Source organism: Dendropsophus ebraccatus, chromosome 2 (assembly GCF_027789765.1).
Source record: "Dendropsophus ebraccatus isolate aDenEbr1 chromosome 2, aDenEbr1.pat, whole genome shotgun sequence".
Classification (NCBI taxonomy): Eukaryota; Metazoa; Chordata; class Amphibia; order Anura; family Hylidae; genus Dendropsophus; species Dendropsophus ebraccatus.
Window position 1 is genome coordinate 25,710,391 of NC_091455.1, and position 26,621 is coordinate 25,737,011.

The 26,621-nt window shown below is 38.7% G+C and overlaps 1 protein-coding gene across 1 annotated transcript in view; it reads left to right on the top strand.

Annotated features, from left to right (window-relative positions):
- Positions 1 to 26,621, top strand: part of LOC138784110 (CUB and sushi domain-containing protein 3-like) — a 408,558-nt gene that overhangs the window by 315,204 nt on the left and 66,733 nt on the right. Inside the window, exons 6-7 of the mRNA XM_069959624.1 lie at positions 18,984 to 19,185; positions 25,334 to 25,339. Coding sequence (XP_069815725.1) covers positions 18,984 to 19,185; positions 25,334 to 25,339 — 208 coding nt within the window. The remainder of the gene's footprint in view (positions 1 to 18,983; positions 19,186 to 25,333; positions 25,340 to 26,621) is intronic.

Sequence of the window (26,621 nt, forward strand, 5' to 3'; positions counted from 1 at the left end):
TTGCTGACCTTTGCAGCATTCTAAAACTGAAATTAATTACTAGGTGCTGTTGGACAAAAGCGTCTTTATGGGTTTTTTGAGCACATTGTTCACTTTCATGATTTCTTTTTTTTTTTCTTTTTTCCATTTCCATGGGGAAAAATAATTCTAAAGCATTTAAAGGCCATTAATGCTAAACATGCTGTACAGCAAATAAATCACTGAATGGAGACTTTGCAATAGCTGCCAATTTAGATATGACGATTACCTTCATTTAGCTCGGAGACTTTTCTTCTGCTACAAAAATGACTACCTGTTACTTAGTTCTTTCTTTACAGAAAAGCTTTCATGTCTTAGTATAATAACCAATCCGGTACAGTGCGTATTATAAGTCTTTTCTAATGGTTCTTTTGCCACCATGAACAGTATAGGAGATGAGTATCTAATCATGGCGGATATGACCACTGGAAATCCCCCTCCCCTTTAACGGATCTTGATCCCCCTCCCCTTTAACAAGCTCCTGTCTACCTTGAGAGGTTGTAAGCATACTTGACTATTGATTCATTCATTGTCTATAGGAGTAGTAAAGATAGCTAAGTACTGTGCTTGGCTATGTTCACACAACATACTATTTTTGAAAAGAATGTCCTTCTTTTCTTACTACAATGAAATGCATTAAAATGCAACAGCGGCCATTGTTTTTACACAATGTATTGAACAACAGTTGTTGTTTTCAGTGCCAAACAACGCCCGTTTTTCCATTGACTTCAATGCATTTTATTGCAGTATGAAAAGAACAGCCATTGATTTAATGGAAACAATGACCGTATGAAAAGAACAGCCATTGAATTAATGGAAAACAATGACCGTTTTTTTCAAAAATAGTACATTGTGTGAACCTTGCCCTTAGCTGTTTTTAGCACTGCCTTAAACAAAGAATGGATCAAAGTTGAAAATGCACAGGAGCTATGGAAGTCCCATTTTTTTTTTTAAATCACAGGAGGTGCCAGGGATTAAACACCCGTGATTAGACACATCCCTTAGCCCATACATAGATAATAAGTCTATGGTGGAAAAACCCCATTTAAAGCCAAGCTTACATGATGTAAGTAAGCGGCCGTCCTGTGACAAAGCCTTCTCACAGAAAGGCCACTTTCTGTGAGGTTCAACCAAGGCGGTACTGAACATCACTTCTTTGGAATTGGAATGCGGGCACATTCGGGTGTGCCCGCATTCCAATTAGCCATTGCAGACAATGTAAAGTCTAGCTAGAGCTGCACTTTACATTATCTGCACAGTCAGTTTTGTGCGGCCGCTATTCAATGAATAGCGACTGCACAAAATTGACTTATCTGTTTTTTGTGCAGCCGCATGGAATCCCGGCCAGAGTGTACACAGTGGGGGACATGTATCAATGGGCATAGAGGGGTTTTTCGAAAGTGCCGATTTGAGCATTATTTTATTCACAAATGGCCGATTTGTGAATAAAATATTTGCAAATCGGCACTTTCCGCCGGGTACGCCGGGGAGGGTGTGTGAAGGGGGCGGAATGGAGGGCGCGGACTCAGAGTCTGCGCAAATCACCATCCGTTCCACCAAAAGATACGCCGAAAACCTGTTCCAGTCCTCAGCTGGCGTAGGTTTTCGGCCGTGCGCACCGGAGCGCACGGGATTTATGTAGAGGCAGTCCGCCTCTACATAAATCCCCGTAGCGGCGGAGATGCAGGGACATTTTTAAGTCCGGCGTAAAAAACGTCAGACTTAATAAATGTCCCCCAGTGTGTATACACTGGGATTCCATAGAGTTCAATGCGATTGGCCGCTGTCATTAAACAATGGCGTTTGTTGCAAAATGTACGTTGTATGAACATGGCCTAAAGGGGTATTGTTGAGATTTATATAATTCATATATTGCTGGGGCTATGAAGAATAGGAAAATAAGCTATACTCACCCACTCCTTGTCCCCCGAAGAGTTCGCTACAGATCACGGTTTGTCTGCTTCCAGTCCTCCACTACTCCTGTCTTTGTCTGCTTCTGAGATGAGAGCCTATCCCCTCAGTCAATAACTGTCCAACACAGGGCACCATTATACATAGCTCCTGTTTTCTGTGATGCACAGAGCTTTAATTTTGGTCATTGTTATGTTGGTATATGGGAGTCTCCGATAGCTTGCTCCTTTCCATGCAACTGCAGCCGTTTAGATGGGTATTCAAATATTGACTACAAAGCCAGGTATGAATATGATAAGAGAAGAAGGTTCAATCTCCCCATTTTATGTGCTTCTAATGATTGCACTTAAAAATCTGAACATATGAACACAAAGTAAAGGCCCATTCATGTTACGGATTCGGCGTGGAGATTCTGCTCGCTTCCCCCGCCTGTGTGCCTCCGCTCTCTGTGCCTCTCAGCTCAAAGAATTGACATGGAAAGGCGAGAAAATCGGAAGTGCGTGAGGCCTCCTACTGAAAGAGATAGCAGGCGGGATTCGGCACAGAGTCTGCGGGCCGGGGTTCCGAGTGGTATCTCCTTGCCAATTCCGTAGTGTGAATGGGCCCCAAGAAACAACCTTGAAGAGCCACATAGGAAAGAGTTGGACTTTTACGTCACTAGGTGGTATACTAGTAGTTAATCATAGTCAAAGGTAAAAAAATACAATTGGAGCTGTCACTACCTTGAACAGTAGAAACACTTATCATTTCATTTTTAATGTAGCTTTACTGTAAAGGGCTAGAACAATGAGCCGGAGATAACAAAACTCCTAATTTTAATTAATGTACAATTTGTAATTATGTTGTTCAATTATATTCATTACTTTGAAAGCTTTCTAGTCACATTTTTTTTTCTTTGCAAATTTTTGAAACAGAAAAACCTCTTATTTTCAGTAATATTACTACAGAACCACATTTAGGACTATGAGGCATGTTTTATTATCAGCATTGAGCAGAATTCATAAAAAATATATATTTTAATTCAGTAAACTAAATGCACAGATGAAATATCCTTTTTTTTTTTTTACATGTAACTTTATTTAGCGCCTTAAAGGGAATATATCACCTAGATTTTCTTTTAATGATTCCTAAAACTTGTTCTTTTATACTAATCTGTTTCTATTTTCTGACTGTATTTTTTGTGCATTGTTATGGGCGCAGCCATCTTCCTTGAACTGTTTCTAACAGTGGAAGCCTCACAGAAATAGACGACAATAAACAGACTCTGTTCCCTTAAGATGAATGTTAAACATTACTGAATGCACTCTGTGACCGGTGAAGAGGTCATTCTACAGGGAGCTGCTATTGACTCCTCTATCTACTGGTGTCATATGATGCTGCAATGCTATGCAGATCACTTTACAGCAGCTTCTCTCAGCTTAGTTTTATCCCCAGTGGTGGGAATGAAAACTGCAAAATATCAGGATTATTCTATAATATAGATAGTAAAATGGAAAATTAGAAAAATAGTCTCCAAAAATTATTTAACAAAAATGTTTAACATAAAAACATTATTTAAATTATGTTATTTTTCTGATGGCACATTCCCTTTAAATACACAGTGCAGTTAGATTACAGCAAGGTTCTTGTAATTTGTCGCCTGTCTAAAAAGATGGGTTTTCATTAGAGATGAGCGAACTTTCAGCAGGTTCCCGAACTGAACCTTAACAAACCGCATTAAAACAGCTAAACAACTGAAGGTTTTTTGCTGTTTTAACGTGGCTCCTAAAGGCCGCTCCTTATGCTTACATGTCCACGCTCCCTCAGGGTCCTTCTTTTCCGTTCTTGTCTTGGCGTCTTCTAAGGTGAAGGGCTGTTTAGCCAATCACAGGCTAATTAGGACAGGAATGCACTGCACCAGTGAATGGCTAAGCAGGCTGTCACTCCTGAGACAAGAGTGATGATGTCACAACTCGGGGGAAAATGCCCAACCTGGTGGTGTCCTGCCTCAGTCACTGACTGCATGAGTGACATCACATGGCCAGAACAAATCTTTATTCTATGAAGAAAGACGAGCAGAGTTGAAATTGCTAAATATATATATATATATATATATATATATATATATATATATATATATGTTCAGTTTACCATAAATATTTTGCTATATTATTTATTTGCTGTAATAATACGCCTTAAAGGAAAATATTGGCTGACATTGCTAGAAATCTTTTCTTTACAGCTACCATGGCAACAGTTTTTATTTCATGTGTTTCCTGCCGAGCTTTTTATGAAGATGGCTGGGGCAGTAGAATATTGTTACTGATGGATAGAACATATAGAACATATACACTATTTATGCGCTTTATTTACATTAGCCCAAACCATTGAAATTATGATAAGTACAAAGAAATGATACTCTAACATCCTCAAAGACAGTCTCCTAACGTGGTTATATCATTGTTTGGCCATGTCTTTTAATGTTTGTCTTGTCATGACATTTCTACATTAAAATAAGGATAATTCTTCAAGGTTTTCTTTTTTTCTCTTTCACCATGGTTCAATGTGGTATAATTATTACTCACCAAGTATATATTTATACTATAAGTATTGAGGCTCAAGAAAGTAAAAAAAAAATCCTTCCTTCCTTCCTTCCTTCCTTCCTTCCTTCCTTCCGTCCTTCCGTCCTTCCTTCCTCCCTTCCTACCTACTGATGTTGGTGTTACAAGACCGGTGTCACTATGACCGGTGATCGCCTCAGCAGGTAATCCCTAATGCTTACACCAAACACTGGGAAAGGCTGCTTAGCCGGGTGAGGTTCCAATGAAGGTGAGTATACATTCTCTATTTTCCACCAGCTTGAGCCTTAATAGTTATAAATATATATATTTTTTAACCTTTTCCTTAAAACAAAACAAAAACAGAAGGGCGCTTCCTGATGCAATATAGCCAAATAAATTGGAATGAGCTGTAGAGATACCCAAGAAGGATTAACTATACACTCACCTACTAGGGTTCTGCAAGATAGGCACAACGTTAGTCAACGTGTTAGGGATACCACCGCAGCACACTGGAGGGACCACAACAACCATGTGTTGAGTAGAAATAACCAAAAGGTAAATCACTGTCAGGACCCAGCAGAAAAACGAGATGTCCTCTCATGGATAGGCGCAGGTGTTCAGAAATGGCAATTCATAGCTAAACCGCATATAATGTGAACGCAGGCTAATGAATGAAATGCCGTCCTGAAAGTCCATTTAGTGCAAAAATAGATTGTTTCATTTGTGGCAACGCGTTTCTGCCCTCTAATCCGGGAGGGCCTTTTTCAAGAGCCTTAGAGCTTGAGAAAGGCCCTCCCGGATTAGAGGGCAGAAACCCTTTAAAAGCCTTAGTGCCCTTTTACAAGGGGAGATTATCGTGCAGAAAAATGTTATATAATTTGAATTTAAACAATAATTGTCCTGTGTAATTACAGGCAACGATCAAAAAAGCGTTCATGTGGTGTTGATCGTTGATTTTGATCTGATCCTAAAATCATTATTAATCATTCGCTGTAATTCCACATTCGTTCTCTGTAATTCCGAATTTGTTCGCTAATCTTTCAGTGTAATTCCACATTGTTTGCCTTTGCTGGGATTAGATGGAGTAAACAGTGGTAGTAACGACCATAAATAACGACTATCATTCTGTGTAATATGGTGAGTGATTTCAGGTTAAGTTCAGATTTCAGGACCAATCTTGTTTATGATCGTTTATTGTTAATTGTTAAAAATCAGTGCATCTAATAGGCCCCCTAATGGTGCGTTTACACAGGGAGATTTATCTGTCAGATTTTGGAAGCCAAAGCCAGCAATGGATTTGAGAAGAGGAGAAATCTCAGTCTTTCCTTTATAACCTGTTCTCTGACCATAGTCTGTTCCTGGCTTTGGCTTTAAAAATCTGTCAGATAAATCTCTCTGTGTAAATGCACCATAAGATTCAGACAAATTTACTTTTGACATGTAATCAGACTTTTCAAAAATTAAAGATAGCATCAAGTCTCAGGCTGGGTTCACACTACATATAACACCGGCCGTTCTGTTTTATGAACGTTTATCGTTAATTGTTATAAATCAGGGTGTCTAATAGAACCCTAAGACCCTCTTGGGATCATTGACCCTAATATTGTACCTCTTATAATAAAGTACTTTTATTTACTATATCTTCTGGTGTGCTATGGTGCTTTTTAAGCATAGTTCTTTTGGTGTTATTTGTGTACTGATTTATATGCTTACCATTTAGCACCCATTACAATTATTCAGTCGTGCATGTCCAGTACAATTGTTCATTTTTTTTTCTAATAGGATCCTAAGAGTCAGATAAATTAACTTTGGGCATGTAATCAGACGTTTCATAAATTAAAGATAGCATCAGGTCTCAGGCTGGGTTCACACTACGTATATAACACTGGACGAACCTGGCCGGGTCACAGAACGGTTGGTGTTACTGAAGATCATGATCTCCATTTCTGGTGAATCCGTGTGTGCACACATCCCAATTCATCACTGCACACAATGGAGCGTATTGCCGGAGCCGCACACTCCATTGTGTGAAGAAACATATCTATTCAATAAATAGCGGCCGCAGAAAACCAATGTGTCAGTTTTTCGTGCGGACAGATGGAATACTATGTGTATAAGCTCTGGCCGGAATTCCATTCATTCACATACAAAGTATGTTTTGTATAAATCACGGCCTTTGTTGCAAATTGCAACAACGGCCGTGATTTATGCAAAACCTACGTTGTGTGAACATGGCCTCACTCTTAAGACCTGCTATGATTCTTCAAATGTGAATGACAACTGTAGAGTGAAGCATGCTGCCATGTGTTTCACATGACTCTATCTCTTGATCGTAGAGGGTCTCAGAAGTCAAAGCGATCTTTAACTTTAACATTAGAGACGCGAAAAGTAAATTTATTTGACACCATTGCTTTAAGCTTCCCTTCTGTTGTCAGCACCACAATGAAGGTTTGATCTTTTCCTTTTAAGTGCTAAACGGGAAGAATTAGGTTATTATATAACAATTTTCATTCTCTGCAAGTTTTATAGTCCCTGCCTGTCGTCCAATGTTACAATCGGTTAATGCTTAAATGCAAAAGCAAATTTATAATTGAGTCTATATATCTATGATGCAATTTGAAAGCAATAATCCCTTCTTAAGCGTAGACTTTTCTCATGCATGTATTCCATCTTTGCATTAGTAATCAGGCACCTGGAGGGTTTCATGTTGGTAAATTGAGTTATTAACACTCTACCCCACAAAGCAAGACATAAGTGTTCATTATTTGCAGATCATTTAGCGCTAACGTTACCTGGACAAGCCTTACCTTTGTTAATGTAGATAACATTGTGTATCTGCTTGCACTGATAAATGAATTCTGCTTAATCATTAGGCTTCATTATTAATTTATCCAGACCTCTGGTCAAATTCTCCTGTAATTTTCCATCTCAGTAGAGAAGAGTATAAAGAACAAAGCAAGTCTCACACTTTGGCTGAACAATATAAAGCTTGTGGATACTGTTATTTTACATCTATATATCTTAGGAGGGCAAACAGATATTTCTTGATGTCTACATGCTAAAAAGATGAAGGAGAATTCTGGTGGGATTTTCATGGCATGTGACCAATATATACTAATGCAAGTCCAGGTTTGCATGCGCTAGCCCTGGTGGCTTGCAGGGAGGAGCACCCACTAAGTGCTGGAACACTGTGGGAGACAGTTTTGAAATCGGCCTGATCTGCGCCTGCCGTATGGTGGGTGCAAGGATCTATCCCTGCTCCCGAGCAGGTGTAGATTTCTGCCATGATTTCTGCCTGCTCACATTTGTAAGTCATAGTAAATCTGGCACGGGAGGAGGCCACGCCTCTGTGCCATGCCCCTCTTCCCACCCATTAAGGGAGCAGTGGATATGGCAGGTATACGCCATGGAGAAAATAAATATCTGGGCCTTCTCATTGGCGTACCCCACAGGTGGAGGTTTTAGAATTCTTTCCTTGTGTTTCAGGAGACAACGTGATCGGCAGCATTCCTCTACTTGGTGCTGGTGGTCAACCTGAAATTGAGAGCTTCTATTTATGATACTGTGAAGGTTCTCACTAGAGATGAGTACATTTACAGCATTAGGCTATATTCACACAATGTATATTTTCGTAAAAATACAGCGGTTGCTGCAATCAGCAACAATGGCCATACTTTTTACAAAAATACTGTATATGTTGCTTTGCCTTCTATGTAATCCCGGCCGGAGCATATACACATAGTATACACTCCGTCCAGGATCTCTCGCAACACAATAGAAAACTGACATGTCAGTTTTTTGCAGTTGCTGTTCACTGAATAGCGGCCGCAGAAGACCATGTCAGTGCTCACTATGGAGCAAGCAGCTACAGCCACACGCTCCATAGTGTGCAGTCGGGAGTTCTGATGCGGGCGCGTAAGGATGCTCCCGCATCAGAACTCTGCGGCCCTAAAAATCATCCGGCTGGTAATGCATTACCGGTCAGGATGATCTTTTCTGAGATCGTCCGTTCCATGACCCGGCCGTTTCATGGAACGGCAGATCTCTTACGTTGTGTGAACATGGCCTTAAGGAAGCAAAGAGCTTTGTTAGCTTAGCAACTGGCTGCCTTTGAACTGTGCCACTCTGTGCTGCTCCTGGGAAGCTTCTCCCAGTTTCCCAGGATTGGATCCAGCTTTTCCAGGCAAGGACCGGCACAGAGTTAAAAAGCAGCCGACTGTCGAGCCGACAAAGCGCTTTGCTTTGTTAATACTAATCTAATGCTAATCTTTAGTTCTCACTCTCAGATAATCAAGTGCATGGTACACATCCAGCAAATAAGAACTTAAGAGAGGGCACTCACCACTTCAATTGACCAGCATCTATCAAGTACTTCTGCAGCAGAAAAGGACGCCAAACACCGAAACTGCTAACACTAATCACATTTGTTTTTGGCTTCTGTACTGAACATTCCCACATTGTTTTAACACTTAATGTGGAAATAATTACCCCTCTCCTCTGCTGGTGGCTAGTGATGAGCTAACATGCTCGTAAATGTTTGTATGGTTGTAAGAACATGATGCTAATTGTTCGTGTTCGTCGATTACAAACAATTTATTCAATGTTGGGAATGGTTATAACGATAATTTCCGAACATGTTCGAACTTGCGAACGTACGCCACTGTGTAATTTAAGATTTGCGCTTGATAATCTGTGCAACTTTAGACTGAAACGGTTGCAATCTGTACTTTAATGAATGTGTACGCAACTGGGTAGACCAAAATGTACACTTCTACTGTACGTTCGGATTTGTTCGTAAATATTCAGCAAACACGAACCAATCACAATCATTTTAAAAAAAATGATGTTCGTGTTCGGCATCCGAACCAAACATTGGGATGTTCGCTCATCACTACTGGTGGAATCAGTTTAGGGTGTTAGCACACCTCAATTGTCTAGGACTGCATGAACTCCCAATGCACTGTATATGCAAAGTATTACTAAGTACTGTCTGTTGCTTACAAGAATAAACCTAAGAGTTTTATCTTTTAAGAAATGAAAGGTGGTGACAATCCAATTGACAGTCTAGTCGATAATTTGCTAATAGCACTGATAGCTTGGGAATGAGGGAGGATAAAAGGAGAAAAGAAGTCGATGAATCAGTGTAGCAGCAGATAGACATGGATGCTGACAGCTGAATTTTTCAAGTCCTTATTCAACCCTTTAAAGCACTTAACTGTATGTTGTACGGTTATTTCCAATAAATGAATACATGTTTAATTTGATTTATCCTCTATCGTTAAATTCTTAAAAGATCTGTATGTAAAAACAAATATTAAGGGTGTACTAAGACCTTCTAGCTGTTGCGAAATTACACTTCCCATCATTTATGGAAAGCTAAAGCTTTACCATAAGGAGTTGTAGTTTTTTAACACCCTTGATCCATATAGTTCTCTCTTGTAGTTGTTGTTTACTAAGGGGTATGGCCTGCTTTGGTCAACTAATAGTACTTTTCAGCTGCTGTATGCCCTCCAGGAAGTTGAATTTTCTTTCCTGTCTGACACAGTGCTCTCTACTGCTTGCTGTCTGTTTCAGGAACTGTCCAGAGCAGTAGCAAATTCTCATAGAAAACCTCTCCTGCTCTGGACAGTTCCCATCATGGACAATCATGGCGACAGAGAACACTGTGTCAGATGGGAAAGAGGACATCACCTCAAACTGGGCATTTTTTTTTCTTCAGAGTACCCCTTTAATGTATACATTATTAGACACACATATGTATGTGTTAGTAGGGATTAGTGAACAGAACGTCCCCAACAAAGATTCTTCTTTGCAAAAAGTCCAGTTTGGTACCGAACCAAACTTTTTGCAACGTTCTGAACAACATGGTGGCCTCACATGTAGGAAACACTAGCTGGATGGGACAGGACAGAGATGCGGATAGTGATTGACTGAGCGGGTTTTCATTCATGTCTCGAGAGTGACAGCCCATAAAGCTAATCATTGGCCATAGCGTTGTCCTGACTCAGTGAGTGTTTTTTAGATATGTGGCTGACATCTTTCCGAAATGAATCAGAACTTTGCAAAAAATTTGTTCTGATACCTAACTGGACTTTTTGTAAATTTCAGAATTAATCTTGTTTAGGGAAATTCAGTTTACTTATTGGTTCTGACTTTAAATGATTGGCTAAGTGGGCTCTCAATCTCCCACTCAGCAAATCCCTGACTAACTAAAATAGAACAGTGCCGCAGTCAGTGATTGGCTGATTGGGCTGTCACTCTTGAACTATGATTGGCTGAACAGGATTTTTGCGGCTGGAAGGGACACTGGACTAGGCACTAGAGAAGAAGGCCAATGATGGACCGTGGACAGGTAAGTATAGATGACCAAAGCTTTTGAACTGCACTAAAACCGCTAAACATTGGAATTGTTTAGCTGTTTTAAGTTACGTTAATGTTCGACAAACCTAACAAACTGAACTTTTGGAAAGTTTGTTCATCTCTAAAAGTCAGCCATCTTGTAATACACATTTTCGTTTAGAAACGAATATACTATTTTTTCTATATTACTGTATGTATAGGCATTCTTGCAGTTTCCATGTCTAAGATATCTGGTTATCAACCCCAATGGGAGTTGTAATGGCCACCATATTAGCTGTTACCCAACGAAAATATTTTCTGAAGCTTCTTTCTTCGATTATATTTATTTTAGGGGGAAATCACTTTAACATCACCAGTTAATAGACTGAGAGAGCTATGGCATCCCATGGCAGCTCTATTTTCTCTCTTTCGGCTTCTGGGCTTCATGGCTTCACTTCAGAGGCATTAAGGGAGTTATTGTAGTCTGGGTTTTAACTATCGCAAATGTTGTTCTGATACCTAAAGTACTAAGTACTAAAAAAAAATATGTTGTTTTGCTTGCAGTCAGGAAGCGGCTGATACAAAAGGCCATAAGAGCATAAAATCTGCAGGCTATTACAGAGTGAATATTGAACAGAAGGCTATCATTATGCCCAAGGATATGTCTTTTGATTAGGTTAGATAAAAAAAATAAAAAAAATAAAAACAACTAATAATTCAGGGAGATGATGGCGCTCGGATTCATAGTTGAAAAAGCGAAAGTTTGAGTGAAGTATTTATTCCTGTTTAGGCAATGTAATGAATCAATTTCACTTGATCTTTTACCCTTTTGGCAAACATATGTCTAGCATTTTATGTGTTTACCTTCTTTTAAGTTGAGATCAGCTTTTTCTCCCGTGAACACATCAATTAAATTCTTTCAGATAACAAGGTCCAAACTTTTTTTTTTTTTAATTTTACTGCTCAAAGACTTCTTTTTTCTTCTCCTAAATAATAGACTATAAGGTTATTTTATACAGTATATTTATACAATTCTACAGCGTATAGCTAGATAAAGGTTTAGTGAATTTGATGGAAAAATCAATACGATGTAGTCTTTTCTTTTGGCACCAAATATCCTTAGGCTGTCCCAGAGATCTAAGCAGCCCAGAAACAATAAGGTTAGAGCATTGCTGCCTTTGGTCTTTCACTTCACTGTGCACTGGGTGTATTATTCCAGATCAATGACTGTATGTAGTTATGTGCACTATAGACCATGGGATCATTGATATAAGAGGTCACAGAGTGAATGTTGTCTATGATATAAATAGGTAGAAGATTGAGACCTGATACAGATGGTTGCTGAAGCAGAGAGAATCCAATTTATTTCATTGCAAATAATCTATGCTCCTTCCATTATTAAAAAGAAAAAGAAAAAACATTTATTGTTTTTGTAAATTGTGTGTTAGTAACTTATCTCACCTCGCTTCAGCGCCGGTCTCCTTGGCTTGTGGCACCCGGGCAAGATGGCGCTAATGGTCAGGTTTTGTTATTCATTAGAAGAGAAAATAGAACAGCGCTCCATAGCACAGATCAGGAGGTATAACGAGCGGTGAGAGAATAGTATATAAGACTCTCACCTGATGCAGTTGTGCAATGGAGAGGCACAACACTCAACAAACGCATGGACTTAGACCGCTGCCACTCCCAGGTAAACCATCCAAGATGGGTATTTCAAAGCAAGATAAACTACCTCCTCTCCAAACCAGGGTAAGTACGGGCGCAGATCCAGATGGACATATGAAGTTAATTAAAATACATTTATTGTATAAAAACATTCATGGCGACACAACGCGTTTCCAAACCGAACTGGTTTCTTTCTCAAGTGTCAAGAGATGACACCCTGTGACCCCCTGAGTGCATCGTCATCTCTGGTGCACATGTCCTGAACCATGGGATTCAGCTAAGAGGAGGAATCATCAGCTGCACTTGTGCCCAGGGACTGCACTGATTGGCTGTGTCCACAGACCAATCAGTGAAGAGCCGGGAGTGGCGTCAGGAAGGGGGCAGTTACAGAGAGAGTGATGGTGAAGGCCAAGCCCTCAGGGCAGGACCTGATTATGTGACATATTGTTTGTGCTGGGAGCAAAGGAAAGCATGGTCGACAGTGATAGCAGAAGAAAGCAAGTACTGTACTTTGCGGTGTGGTCATCAGGCAAGAAATACACCAAAAAGCTGCAGGAACCTGTAATGTAAGTATAGTGAAAGGTTATATAACCTTTGTTAACCTTTTGATTGCGAGAAGTTTTTAATTTGCTGGAGTACCCCCTTAACAGTAAGGGAAACTAAGCATGCCTGGGATAAGCATATACAGTAGCTATCCTAAGATAAAAAAAATAAATAATAATAATAACTATATTTTACAGAGCAGTCAATCGAAATCCTTTACTATGTTTAAGTAAGCTAAAAACATAGAGGATTAAAGGCATAAACTAGGCCATATAGTTATTATGGCCTGGTTTCTGCTTTCAATCCTCTAAAGGCCCTATTACACTAAACGATTATCGGCCATATTTGATAACCTAGCAATCACCCGGGAAGCCCCTCCCCGCAGCTCCCCTTGGGCCCCCCCTGCATGTCTCCGCGGCTCCCCCGGCTCTCACCTGCTCTCTGCCAGCGCGTGTAATAGCGGCGGCAGCAAGTGGGAAACGAGGAGCAAACAAGCGCTCGTTTGCTCCTCAATATCATCCCGTGTAATAGGGGCTTAAGATTTTAGCTTACTTAAATATAGAACAGGATTCAGATTGGCTGATCTGTATAATAGTAAGTATGATGGGTTTGACCTACTGAGAATTTGTGACCACCAGCATTGGACACTTGTGGTGGACTTTTCAAAAGGGAATCCAAAAACATAGCAACAATTAAAACCTTGTTCCGATTTGTGTGATCTGAATGGCTAAGATATTATTTATTCATGAAAAAAGTTAAATTTTTAAGACTACATTGTTTTGGATCCAACATTGTGTGCCGGTATGATATTCAATTTTTTGGCAACATGCAGCACCCCCCACTTACTGCATTTATACAAAGACACAATTTAAAGCAAGTTAAAGGTTATCTCATATTGCAATTGGCTTGAGGCAACTGTAGCAAATGGCTGATTTGTCAAGGGAAGCCTTGTCTTCCAAAGCTGGGGAAATGTATTATTAGATCATATTCATTCATATGTTGCATGTTATACATGGATGACTTGAGTCTGTAGGAGTAGAAGTCTCTCTCTTAAAGATTTGCTTACTGTTCTGGCTCATGCTGGGAATCCCTATGTGAGGGACTCACAACTATAGACTTATAGACTTGATACGTTATAATTGGGCATATGAAATCAGGCAAATCCCTTTACTAGAGATGAGTGAAGCATCCAGAAATTAATTTAGTGACCTTTTCAAATTTTTTGTCAAACTCGTTAAGATTCGCAAATCGAATCTTAACAAATTTTATTAAAAAAGGAAAAACTATAGTACCTACAATACTGGGACCATTACATAAGCGCAAATTTGTTAAAGAATGTAGTAAAAGTGTAAAAAATTGGAAAATCACAATTAAAAAAAAAAAGTCTGTCAGCCAATTTCCGTGATTCCTCTCTGTCCCTATATTGCTCTGCTAGTCTCTCCCTGCTCTGCTCTAACTGCCTGCTGCCATCCTGCTCTCTCCTCCACACACAGCCGACTGGCCACCTCCATTACCGAACCGCCTTATATAGAGGGGGAGGTTCTGCCATCACAGAGCGACCTGCAGCTGATTGGACGGGCGCTCCCTCCCAGTGACACTCCAGAAAGCATGTGTGGACACCATTTGGGGACTTTTTTTTTGCGTATTTTCTTACCGAATGCCAGAACCAAAAAAATTGACACCGCGATTTGCAAATTTTGATTTGCCAGATTCGCTTCGCTCATCTCTACCCTTTATCTTTAAATCTTTAGAGGAAAATTTCAGATCTGTATTACGATAAAAATACAAGATAAATTCATTTCTCTTCATTCTTTTTATGATGGCAGATTGGAATATGTGTTGCATGGGTGTTTTTCTGGATAAACACTACATTAAATTACCAAAAAATATGACTGACTTTTGTTTTTCACCTCTACTAATTATATAGCTAGAATTATTCATATGTTTTACCTAATGCCCCCTACTGTCTTACATAATACACATACATCAAGTCATCACAAACCAATCTATGTAATTAGTTTGTCACTTGCTTCCTGGTAGTGTCACGTTTCATATGACATATTTACCAACTAAATAAGAGCTACATACTAATGTAATTAGATATGTGAGATACAAACAAAAATTAGGCACCTACAATATATTAAAAGTGATGTATTCCTTCCAGTCTGACACAGTGCTCTCTGCTGCCACTTCTGTCCATGTCATTAACTGACTAGTGCAGGAGCAGTTTTCTGTAGGAATTTGCTGCTGCTCTGCACAGTTCCTGACATGGACAGAGGTGCCAGCAGAGAGCACTGTGTCAGACTGGAAAGAATATACCACTTCCTGTAAGACATACAGCAGCTGATAAGCACTGGAAGACTTATTTATAAATACATAATTTAGAAACCTGCATAGCTTTTTTGATTTTTTGATAGCTTCAGTTGATTTTAAAACATGTATAATTCTATCAAATACCCCTTGAAGAAGAGGGTGGCCACACAATTTTTTTCCAGTGTGCTAGTAGCAGCACACTATAAATCTGTTATTTGGACAGCTGTATGTACACTACATTGGGACAATGGCAGCAGAAGCCACCAGTCTGAACTGTCTATGTTGACCCTGACTGCAGTTCAATTTACTGTTAACTAGATGTCCTATCCCTGACATATTGGGTCCTATAAATTCTAATCTCGCTTCTAGTGATTCAGTATTTTCATCTCAGACAAATGTTCCCAACTACACGCTTTACTGACAAACTGAAACCTCATCTCCTTAGAATTGCTTTAGAGTCATAAAGTAAGACCTCATAATATTCTTCATAGAATAAATACCACGTTTGGGCTAAATTGTTGCCCTGGTTCTTTAGCAAGTGACCTGTCTGAATCAATATAATAAGAAGCAATTGCGCCAAAATGAAGACATTTCTCCCGTCGACATCAAGGGATCTGTTTATCAAAGTCTCCTGGTGGTGAATCTGCGGCTAAAACTTGTTCCAAACGTATCGAAAGACAAAATCCAATTGAATTTCAATTAGGCGTTCTCGATAAAATAGATGATGTTTTGTTTCCCAGCTGAGTAATACTGATAAATGCCACCAATCTCAAAGTAATAACAATTTATAACGGTGTCATATGAGGCATAGACAGAGCCAGCCTCCACTTTAATTATTTCACATTTAATATTAAAAAATAATCTGAGACACTCAAGGTCACTCGAATGAACATTTACTTGGAAGTGAATATTGATTGCAAGCTCACACCACCTCGAGACCCATTTCTTTAGATGGATTTACCAATGCCTTCATGTTTGTACACCATTTAAATAATATGAAATAATCCTTTACCCAGTCTAATAATGATGTTTAAAAACTAAAAGCTGATATTTCTCAAATTAGATTTCAAAAAGTTGTTGTTTTTTTTTATCAGAAAATTTTGTTGTAAAAAGTTTTGACATAAACAGGGAAGTTCTACTTACGTTCTTTTGAACAAATCACATTAACCGATTAAAATTTTGCATCCTCTAGAAAAAAAAATTGACTATAAAGGTAATAAACAGTGGATATGGAGGAGCTGTGTTTACCCAAGTGGTTTGGCTTTGGGCATCTAAAAAGCCCATAGGCTTTCACCCTCTAACTGGGAATTTGCATCTTAAGAGTACCATGTTGCTACATCCTGGTGTGGGTGGGAGCTGGCCCAGTTGACCAGGAGACACGGGTGCAAGGAATCAGGCAAATGTTACTCAGGTTCAGCCCAAGGTTGTGGGGAGCAGCATATTAATGTGTTTATAATGGTCATAGCAGTAAGCTCAGATGTATCGTCAATAGGCTGGATTACAAGAGAGGCAACTAACTACAGAAGATTTTGTATAGACATCATCAAGGGGTCAACCCTGTAGCAAAATTCATGCCCTATATAAGCATAGTCCTCTGTCCCTGCCTACTTGATGTTCTGCCCTAAATGACAGACCTCAACTGGGCAATGGTCCTTACACTGCTAAGTGTGTCTGAGGTCAAAGTTTATGTTTCTGTACGGTATAGAATGCAGCTCAGCAATGAATACCACAATAGTGCAGACTGCTCATGGACGGTGGTCATAGAACCCGAAGACACTATTACTTGTTTTTATGGATTTTCGGATCGAGAAAAAATATAATTACTTGAAGGTTCTGAGCCACCAAAGTTACAGTAAGAAGCTTGTAAGATGCTCACTGTCAAAGTAAGCAGCTCGGCAAGGTGAACAGTGCACGATCCAGGAAATATAGTGAGTTTAAGTTGTAGTGAATACAGCATGATCTCTTAGTGTCAAGCAGCTCAGCATATAAGAACAGAGACAAAACAAATTGAAAACATCACAAAAAGTTTGGATTCCGACAAAACCAAATTTTGGAAAATTGTAATCAAAATTTTTGTAGAACCTCTTGCTTCCTATTTATCTATCTATCGAGTTTTGCTGAAATCCTACAGAATTTGCTGAAATGCTACAGAAACAACCTCATAATAAATCTCCTCAAATTGTTCATGACTAGAGATGAGCGAACCTCGAGCATGTTTGAGTCCATCCGAACCCGAACTTTTGGCATTTGATTAGCGGTGGCTGCTGAACTTGAATAAAGCCCAAAGGCTATGTGGAAAACATGGATATAGTCATTGGCTGTATCCATGTTTTCCGGACAACCTTAGAGCTTTATCCAAGTTCAGCAGCCACCGCTAATCAAATACCGAACTTTCGGGTTCGGAACGACTCGAACCCGAACCCGGTGCACTCATCTCTATTCATGACCTTACAGTAGCAGAGTTAACAATAAGATTTTTTGAGTTGGGCTCATCTAACTACCATGGTATGACCCAGACGGTTAACTCTGCTACATCCCTACATGTGATTTTACATTTGTATATTTTAAAAAAATCATTTAAAAACCCTAGTAAGTTCAATGACTGTTCTTCCATTCTCATGCTGATCTTTCTTGACAAACAATACATGTATCATGTCGTGAAAGATGTAAAAAAATTTTTTTTGTAATTTTTAATAGATGTTTACATTGTAATCCATCTTTACACAACATACATGATGACATTTCTGGAGAATAGATTTAATTTATTCCCCTTTGTAGCCGTCACAATGTGCCAAACAGTCAATGACTATAATTGTCACTTCTGAATTATCCTCTGGTAATAACTGGTAATAACGCAGCTCAGCCTAGATTTGCAACGTACCATCTGTAAAGAATCCCCCGATCTGATGACTAGAGAGAATATACTGTTTTTTGTAAGTGTTACGCCTGTAGGTATGAAAATTACAAGTATACGGGTTTCGCAGAACAGGAATCATGTAAATCACGTTACTCATCCCCCTGCAGCTCAGATTTACTCTACTCTAATATCTAATAATCAAGTCGCTTTATTTTAGCTGAGGGGAGTAATACTGAGAACGCTATTACTTCTTTATCTAGCAGTATACACGACACGAAACAAGTCTACTAGGAAAAAAAAAACCATACACCTTGTATTTTTCTCATATAGATTAGAAGGTGGAATATTGCCATTTGGTATGAACTGTTTTTGTTTTCTTCTCCGTTAAATCTGTAGATAGTTTTTTTTATTACTTATCATTATTAATTATAACAGTTGCTATGGGCTATCAAAACAATCAGTATACAAATTATATATATATATATATATATATATATATATATATATATAATGAGGATAGGTGTGGTTTTGCCGTTGAAGTGTTGATTTTACTGGGGTAAAACATACCGAATTAAAAAAAAAATCAAACTATAGCATGCAAAAGGGTAAAATTTTCTTGGAGAAATAATGTTTTTTTTTACATGCACCAAAGTTTTCGACACTTTTTACACCTCCATTGACATTTTTTAAGAAATATTTACCATATACATGGAGGAGACTGAACGTAGACAGTTTGGGTATGTGGACCCTTCTATTTGAAATGTGATAGTAAACGTAGCCTATGTTTGATTTCATAGCTGAAGATGCGTGCGGTGGAACAGTCCGAGGAACAAATGGAATTATTTCAAGCCCTGGATTTCCAAACGAATATCACAATAATGCAGACTGCACATGGACGGTGGTCACAGAACCGGGAGACACAATATCACTCGTTTTTACGGATTTTCAGATGGAGGAAAAATATGATTACTTAGAAGTTGAAGGTTCTGAGCCACCAAAGTTACGGTAAGATGCTTGTGTTTTTGACATTTATTTTTGACTGGCCATGTGACTAATACCCATTTCAGGTGGCTTTTAGACTCTTTTTAGAGTCAATCTTACTTTTGCAATACTTTGGCCCAAGCCAGGGTTGGATCATCATAGGGTTCTAGACACAACAAACAGTATATCTACAAGGTTTGAACTGACTTGTCACTCTTCCCCATGGATCTTTAAATGCAGGAATATAAATGAGGGGTCTAAACTACGTTATTTATATTCATTCATGTTGGTTTACGCGTTATGATCATTTGTGTTTTTTGTATCTGCTGTATCCTTCCCCCCCCCCCCCCCCCCCCCCCCCCCCCGATGAACCTTTAGAAAGTGTGGGGAAATAAGTTGGAATATTTAACATTACTTGAATTCTTTTTTTTTTTTTTTTGAGGAGTTAGTTGTTTTGGTATATACTTTTGTTATTATCTGGGATGAATTATTGTTCTAGTAAGGATCTTAATTGTGATATATTGCTATATATCAGTTGTTCTTTGTAAGGTCCCTCATGAAATTTTGTATTTTTTAGAACATAAAACTATAGAAGTTAAAGTTAAGTCTTAGGTTAGGCCTAAGGCCTATGAAGTTCAGCTCAAGGAAGTAGTGTGCCCTGACCCTCCTCTCAGCAAGGACAAATAGCCCTAGCATCCAATCAGGTATTGCTTAGGGGAGGGACTCTGAGTATCCTGAATAGATCCTGTCCATTGGAAACTGATTGTGGTGGCCAGTAGCTTCCACAATGTTTTTGAAGCTTGCATGGCAAAAAACACAGGTATGTCTCAATTCCCATCTGTAAAGGGCTTTATGCCGTTTTGAGAGTTAAATCACAGGCATAGGAAAGTATATTCAGATTGCACAATAACATCTGTGCAATCTGAAGGTTGTACATTGTTATATGCATAAGCCCCACCAATGGAAGGTTTGATGGCCAGAATTACACTTTTTAAGAATTTGTTTTGATAGTTTATACTTAACTTTTTTTTTCTTCTTTCATTTTTTGCTTTTATTCTTTTAATGAGAAGAAGGGAAGCTGTCATCTCACACACAGCTGTGTCATGTGGGAACATTCTGTAACAGCCAACTGAGGGTTGATATTGGGCGTATTTTTCGAGAAGGAATAAGAAATGATGATACATTCCTCAAAGTCATAACATGAACATATGTCAATAATATTATGCCGATTACTCTGCATGGATGTTGAATGCCATAGCAAGAATACCATAATGAAAGATATCTCTAAAACATCCTTGATGGTTTATCCATTGAAATCCCTTTCATAGTTATAGTTAATGTTATAATACTATTATTGGGCATTTACCAGTGAAATCTATCTGTCTCTATAACTCCCCTCTTCCCCCAAATAATAAGAAATATTTTTTCTACAAAAAAAAAAAAGAAAATACCTGATAGACTATATAACTTCATTTAAACAAGATGGAGAACTACTGAACATTGGACCACTTAATGAAACACTGGGCTACCACCTATACTATGGGTTATATATGGATCCATACTAGGAGAACAAATTATTCCTGACACCATAAACAGCAATAAGACCATATCCTGTCTACAGAGGTCTAGTATATAACCATTATAGCAATACATTTTTTGAAAATCCAATGGGGCATCCAAGTTCGAGGAATTAACCATCACCAGAGGAGTTCTATAATCTTTAGGCTCTTACAGTAAAAAGTGCCAGTTTCTAATGATAGTGGGATCTTCTTTTTACATGTAAAGTATGCCCCCTTGTTATGGTTACAGTCCTAGATGTGGCCTGAAGTTGAAGAGGAAGTTACTAGAGATGATCGAGCAGGGCCAATATTCAGGTTCGTACGAACCCAAACCATCGGCATTTGACTCCCGCTTCCTTCCCATTCTGCGGAGAAGGTGGAGACAGCCCGAGTACCACCTGTTTTCCAGACGGTACTCTGGTTGTCTCCACCTTCCTTGCGGAACGGGAAGGCAGTGGGAGTCAAATGTCGATGGTTCGGGTTCGTACGAACCTGAATATTGGCCCTGTTCGATCATCTCCAGAACTTACCAATATAGATGCAATATTGTAGTTATAACTAGTGATAGTTTTAGAGGTGCTTTTTTTTCCTCTTGAATGGAAGCTAGCTACTCTTGAAGTACCAAAACCCATTGTTCCTATGTCCCTGGCTACCATGTATTGTAAACCAACTATTGTCTTTATACACAATGCATTAAAAAGGAAGAAAAAAAGAATTCTTGAACTTTATCAAACTATTTAATATTTTTCATACATTCTGTTCTTTTCAGCTCTATCCGTTATACAGTGTAATTTAGAAAAACACAACAAATCCATCTTTTGAAAGGGAATTTAGAAAATAGCCAAAAATTAAATAAAAGCAAAACATTGTGAACACCAGAATGTGGCCTTATTTACAATTTCTGGAACATATTGAGGTCAAGTATAACTGTGTTGTCCTAGAAACATATAATCATCTTCTTACTTTCAAAGTTACAGTATATCAAGAAGTGTCTGCCCTGTATGTTTATCTAGGTTATTTCGAACACCCAATATGTACTGTAATTTAACTACACCAATGTGTGCATAATAAAATAAAAAGGTATAAAAAGTTACTCTGAACCTCCAGGCTTAGAAAAACATGGCTACTTTCTTCCAGAAACAGCACCTCTCCTGTCCTCAGTTTGAGTGTGGCTTTTGCAGCACAGTTCCAATGTAGTGAAAAGGGCCTTAAAGGAGCAGTCTGCTGTTTTTTTTTTTCTTTAAATTCGGCAGCCTGCAGGGGGGAAACTGATTACAAATAGGCACCTCTCCCCATGCCCCTGGTGAGCGGCAGGACCACCCATGGGACCCCTGCCAGAAGGAAGTTGTCATGACGTCCCAGGTGATGGACTGGCCGCTCAGCCAATAAGTGACTGGTGTGGCGTTCTGCCCTAGTAACGGACTGGCTGAGGGGCCAGTCCATCAGCCAGGACCTGATGTATCAGTGCCGAAGGTAAAGTAGCGCAGCAGGGGTCCGGAGGCCGGTTCCACCGGACACGGAGAGAAGTAAGTTCCTACTTGTAATCCATTTCCCTCCTGCCCATGTCGACTGCCGATTTAGAAAAATGCCAGACTTCTCCTTTATTACACTTTTAAATATTTGACAACATTTAAACATTCTGACATTTTCAGAAGAAAGTTCTTAAACTAAGTTTTGTAGATGTAAGTAATGTAATGTAAGAAAAGTCTTCACATTGTGAAATTTTCGCACAACAATCACAAAGTATTATTTCCAGTTTTAAAAACCACTGTCTTTAAACATTTTTTTTTAGTTTTTTTTTGTTTTCTTTTTCCTCCAAACACAATAGTGAAAATAATAGAGAAGAAATGTACTATATAAGTGTCCCTTTTCTTTCCCTTACTTTTGGAACCATTCCTGGCTTTGGCTTAAATAATACATCATAAACCACATAAAAACCTGCATGTGTGAAGACAGCCTTTATATCAAGTTGTTAGAACATTCTGTTTAACCATTTCTTTCTTCCATTTTTCTCCGCCGTTGCCATCACAACTTGCTTAGGTTGGATTCACACTTGCTGTTTTTGTAGCCAAAAAAGAAATGTGTATCAAAAATTGCACCATAAGCTACAAAGGAATATTATCCTGCCGAACATTTCCGAAATTGTAACTTCTCCAAAATGTGCAACAAAACATGTTCTCTCTACATTGTCAAAAACTTATAATACTTTTAGTTTAATTTTTTTTAGTGCCAATTTTTGTTTACCCCTAAATCATTTTCTTTCAGTTCCGATTACTTTTTGTTTGAGACGTCTTAAATGCACTAAATGTTTCCTACAGCATGAACCATGGTGTAAAATGTGGAGTATCTATAGACTGCCAAGTCTAAGTCTACCCTTTTTAAATGATATACAGGAATAATAAATCTTCCTTTATGTGTCTATACCATTTCGAATTGTGACTGAACAAAAGTATAATGTGCTTAAGAGAGTTATCTAGGAAAAAAAAAGATTGATGAGCTACCGCCAGGACAGCTAATCAGTTACTGATTGACAGGGTTTCAGCACCCGCACAGCACCGATCACCTGTTTGGCACCCGCACTGCATAGTGAACAGTTTGGGGGAGATTTATCAAAAGGTGTAAAATTTAGACTGGTGCAAACTACCCACAGCAACCAATCACAGCTCAGCTTTAGGCAGTGCTGAAAGGAAAGTGGAGCTGTGATTGGTTGCTGTGGGCAGTTTGCACCAGTCTAAATTTTACACCCTTTGATAAATCTCCCCCTTTGTCTCCAGTGACTGTGTAGTGGTGGTGATGTGTAACTGCAGCTCAGCTCTTATTCAATTGAACAGAAGCTGCTCACTTACAGATCACCACGACTACACAGTGAAAAAAAGACAAACTCGGTGTTTACGGTGTAGCATGGATGCCAAACAGCTGATCAGTGCATGTGTGGGGTGTTGGTACCCCACCAATAAGTTACTGATGAGTAGTGTTCAGCAAGCATGCTCGGTCATGGTGCTCAGGTAAAGGTGGCCATTTGCCCTAAAAAATTGACAGATGTCAGTTATGTCTGCCGACCACCCCAGTAACCTATTGCATTTTTTGTTCTAATTCTTGTATATTTCATCCTTTGATGTGTAAATGAAATATACAAAAATTAGGGGGGGGGGGGAGTGCAATGTGTTTTGCAGAAACCTATTACATTTTTTCATTCTAATTTTTTGTAATTTGTTTACATGTCCCTTCGGGGGGGTAAAACAGAATAAAGGCAATAGGTAAACCAGGCGCCCTCTGCGAGTAGGTGGTGACCTGGTTAAATGCCTGATTTCTATGGGATTTTTTAGGGTATGTGCACACTTCAGAACACGCACCAAAATTTCAAGTGGAAATTTCTGAAGTTCTGGCTGTCCCATAGACTTAATGATATTTTGAAGCTCAATCTGCTTTCTAACCAACGAATTGACATGTCAACTCTTTGGGCAGATGACGGATTGAGCTAGAGAATATCATTGAGTCTATAGGACAGGCAACACTTCAAGGGGAGTCCACCGCATGACCTCTGGTTGAAATTTCAGCGCATGTACCATAGTGTGCACATACCCTATCCCGAGTCAAGCACTCAAGAACTGAAAAAGGCTTGACTCGAGTAATGAACATTTAAGCATTTTAGTCACTCAAAACTACTGATGAGATATCCTGTGGATAGTTCATCACTCTTTTTTGCCCGGAAATCCCCTTTAATACATCTGACTTTTCCAGACTATAAATGGTTAAGCAGTTATCTTTACCAGTTGTGCAGATCCAGATTTTTTTATATCCTAGAGAACACTTAAATACATGACTATTTGATGTGTGTTCTAGGAAAAAAAAATAATTACAATTTTGTTCAAATGTGACATAGACAGAGCACAGTGTGAAATATATGTAATGTAAATGTTAATGTCATCTGACATGGCATGGAGAGAATTGTGCCTGTTTGATTTAGGTTTTAATATTTTCTTGTTTCCACTAGCATTTTGCGTTGGGGTGTTAATGAGCCAGGTACGCCATCGGCCAATTTAGGACGGTAAACTACTGTGAACTAAATACAGATATTTGATAACAACAAAGAAAGCTTAATGAGGGTTTCTGGGCAGCAGCTACATAAAAAAAATAAGGGTTAAAAAGGATTAAAAAAAAATATTTCTCATTCTACATTTTACACTGGTTATATATGTACCAGTACAACAGGGAGTCTTAATTATGTCTTAATAATATTTTCTTCAATTGGCACAATGTAAAACTAGTTGAGAAGGGAAAAAGATTGGCCAATGTGTCTCTTACCATCTAATAAATTTGGCACATCCTGCTTGATATGTAAACACTTTTCTTTCTTTTGGGTGACCACTTGGTTATTCTACTTTAGTCCAATATATGTACCAAAAGGTCAAATTTTTGTCCGTTCTGTTTTTCTAAGGGATGCCACTTCTGTAGCTAACCTTTATTCAATCTCCTGGATGAGCCCTGTGCAATTTTAGTAACATTTACTCTTGATTTGAATATGTACTATTGAAGAATATCCAAAATACACAAAGCGTGAGCGCACACTAATTAGGCTGGGTTTACACACAGTATATTTCAGGCAGTATTTGGTCCTCATGTCAGGTCCTCATAGGAACCAAATCCAGGAGTGGATTGAAAGCACAGGAAGGCTCTGTTCACATAATGTTGTAATTGAGTGGATGGCCGTCATTTAATGGCAAATATTTGCTATTATCTTAAAACAGCGTCTGTTGTATTGAAATAATGGCAGTTATTTACCATCATATGGCGGCCATCCACTCAATTACAACATTATGTGAACAGAGCCTTTCTGTGTTTTCAATCCACTCCTGGTTTTGATTGCTATGAGGACCTGACATGAGGACCAAATACTGCCTGAAATATACTGAGTGTGAACCCAGCCTAATAATAAATAACAATAAAGCGGAGTGCAGGCTACTTCAGCAAAATAACTAAGAACAAAAAAGGGGGCAAGCCTGAGGAGAAAATGCTCAGCACATCCAATGATTATACAAAAAAAAAATAATTATAGTATTACAAGTTAAAACTAGAGATGAGCAAACCGGGTTCGGGTTCGAGTCGATCCAAACCCGAACGTTCGGTATTTGATTAGCTGGGGCAGCTGAACTTGGATAAAGCTTGGATAAGGTTGCCTGGAAAACATGGATACAGCCAATGACTATATCCATGATTTCCACATAGCCTTAGGGCTTTATCCAAGTTCAGCAGCCACCGCTAATCAAATGCCGAAAGTTCGTATACAGCAATAAAACTTACTACAAGGAGGTAGAACAAAATAGATCAACCCTCCAAACGGGATCCTCCACATGACTAAACATGCTAAGCATGCTTGAAAATCTAGCATCCCTCATTGATACCCAAATACAGGTGTGTGATACATGTATGCATATGCAAAATAAACACAACACAAAAATAAAACATACAGAATGCTTAACCCTTAGGGGACACAGCTACATTTGGTGTTTATGACACGACCAAATTTTTCAAATATGACATGTGTCACTTTATATATTGATAACTCTGGAATGCTTTTACCGATCCTTGTGGTTCCAAGATTGTTTTTTTTTGTGAAATGTTCCACTTTATGTTAGTGGTATATTTGGGCCACTACCTTTAAGTTTTTTTGTGAAAAACTCCAAAATGTTGTGAAAAATTGAAAAAAATTGCATTTCTCTAAATTTGAAAGTCTCTGCTAATAAGAAAGATAGTTATACCATATAAATTATTGATTAATTCATATCTATAACATGTCTACTTTATGTTGGCAGCATTTGGTGAGCATGCTTTAACTTTTTTAGGATTTTAGAGGCCGTGATTGTTTAGTAGCAATTTTCTAAATTTTTGTGAAAA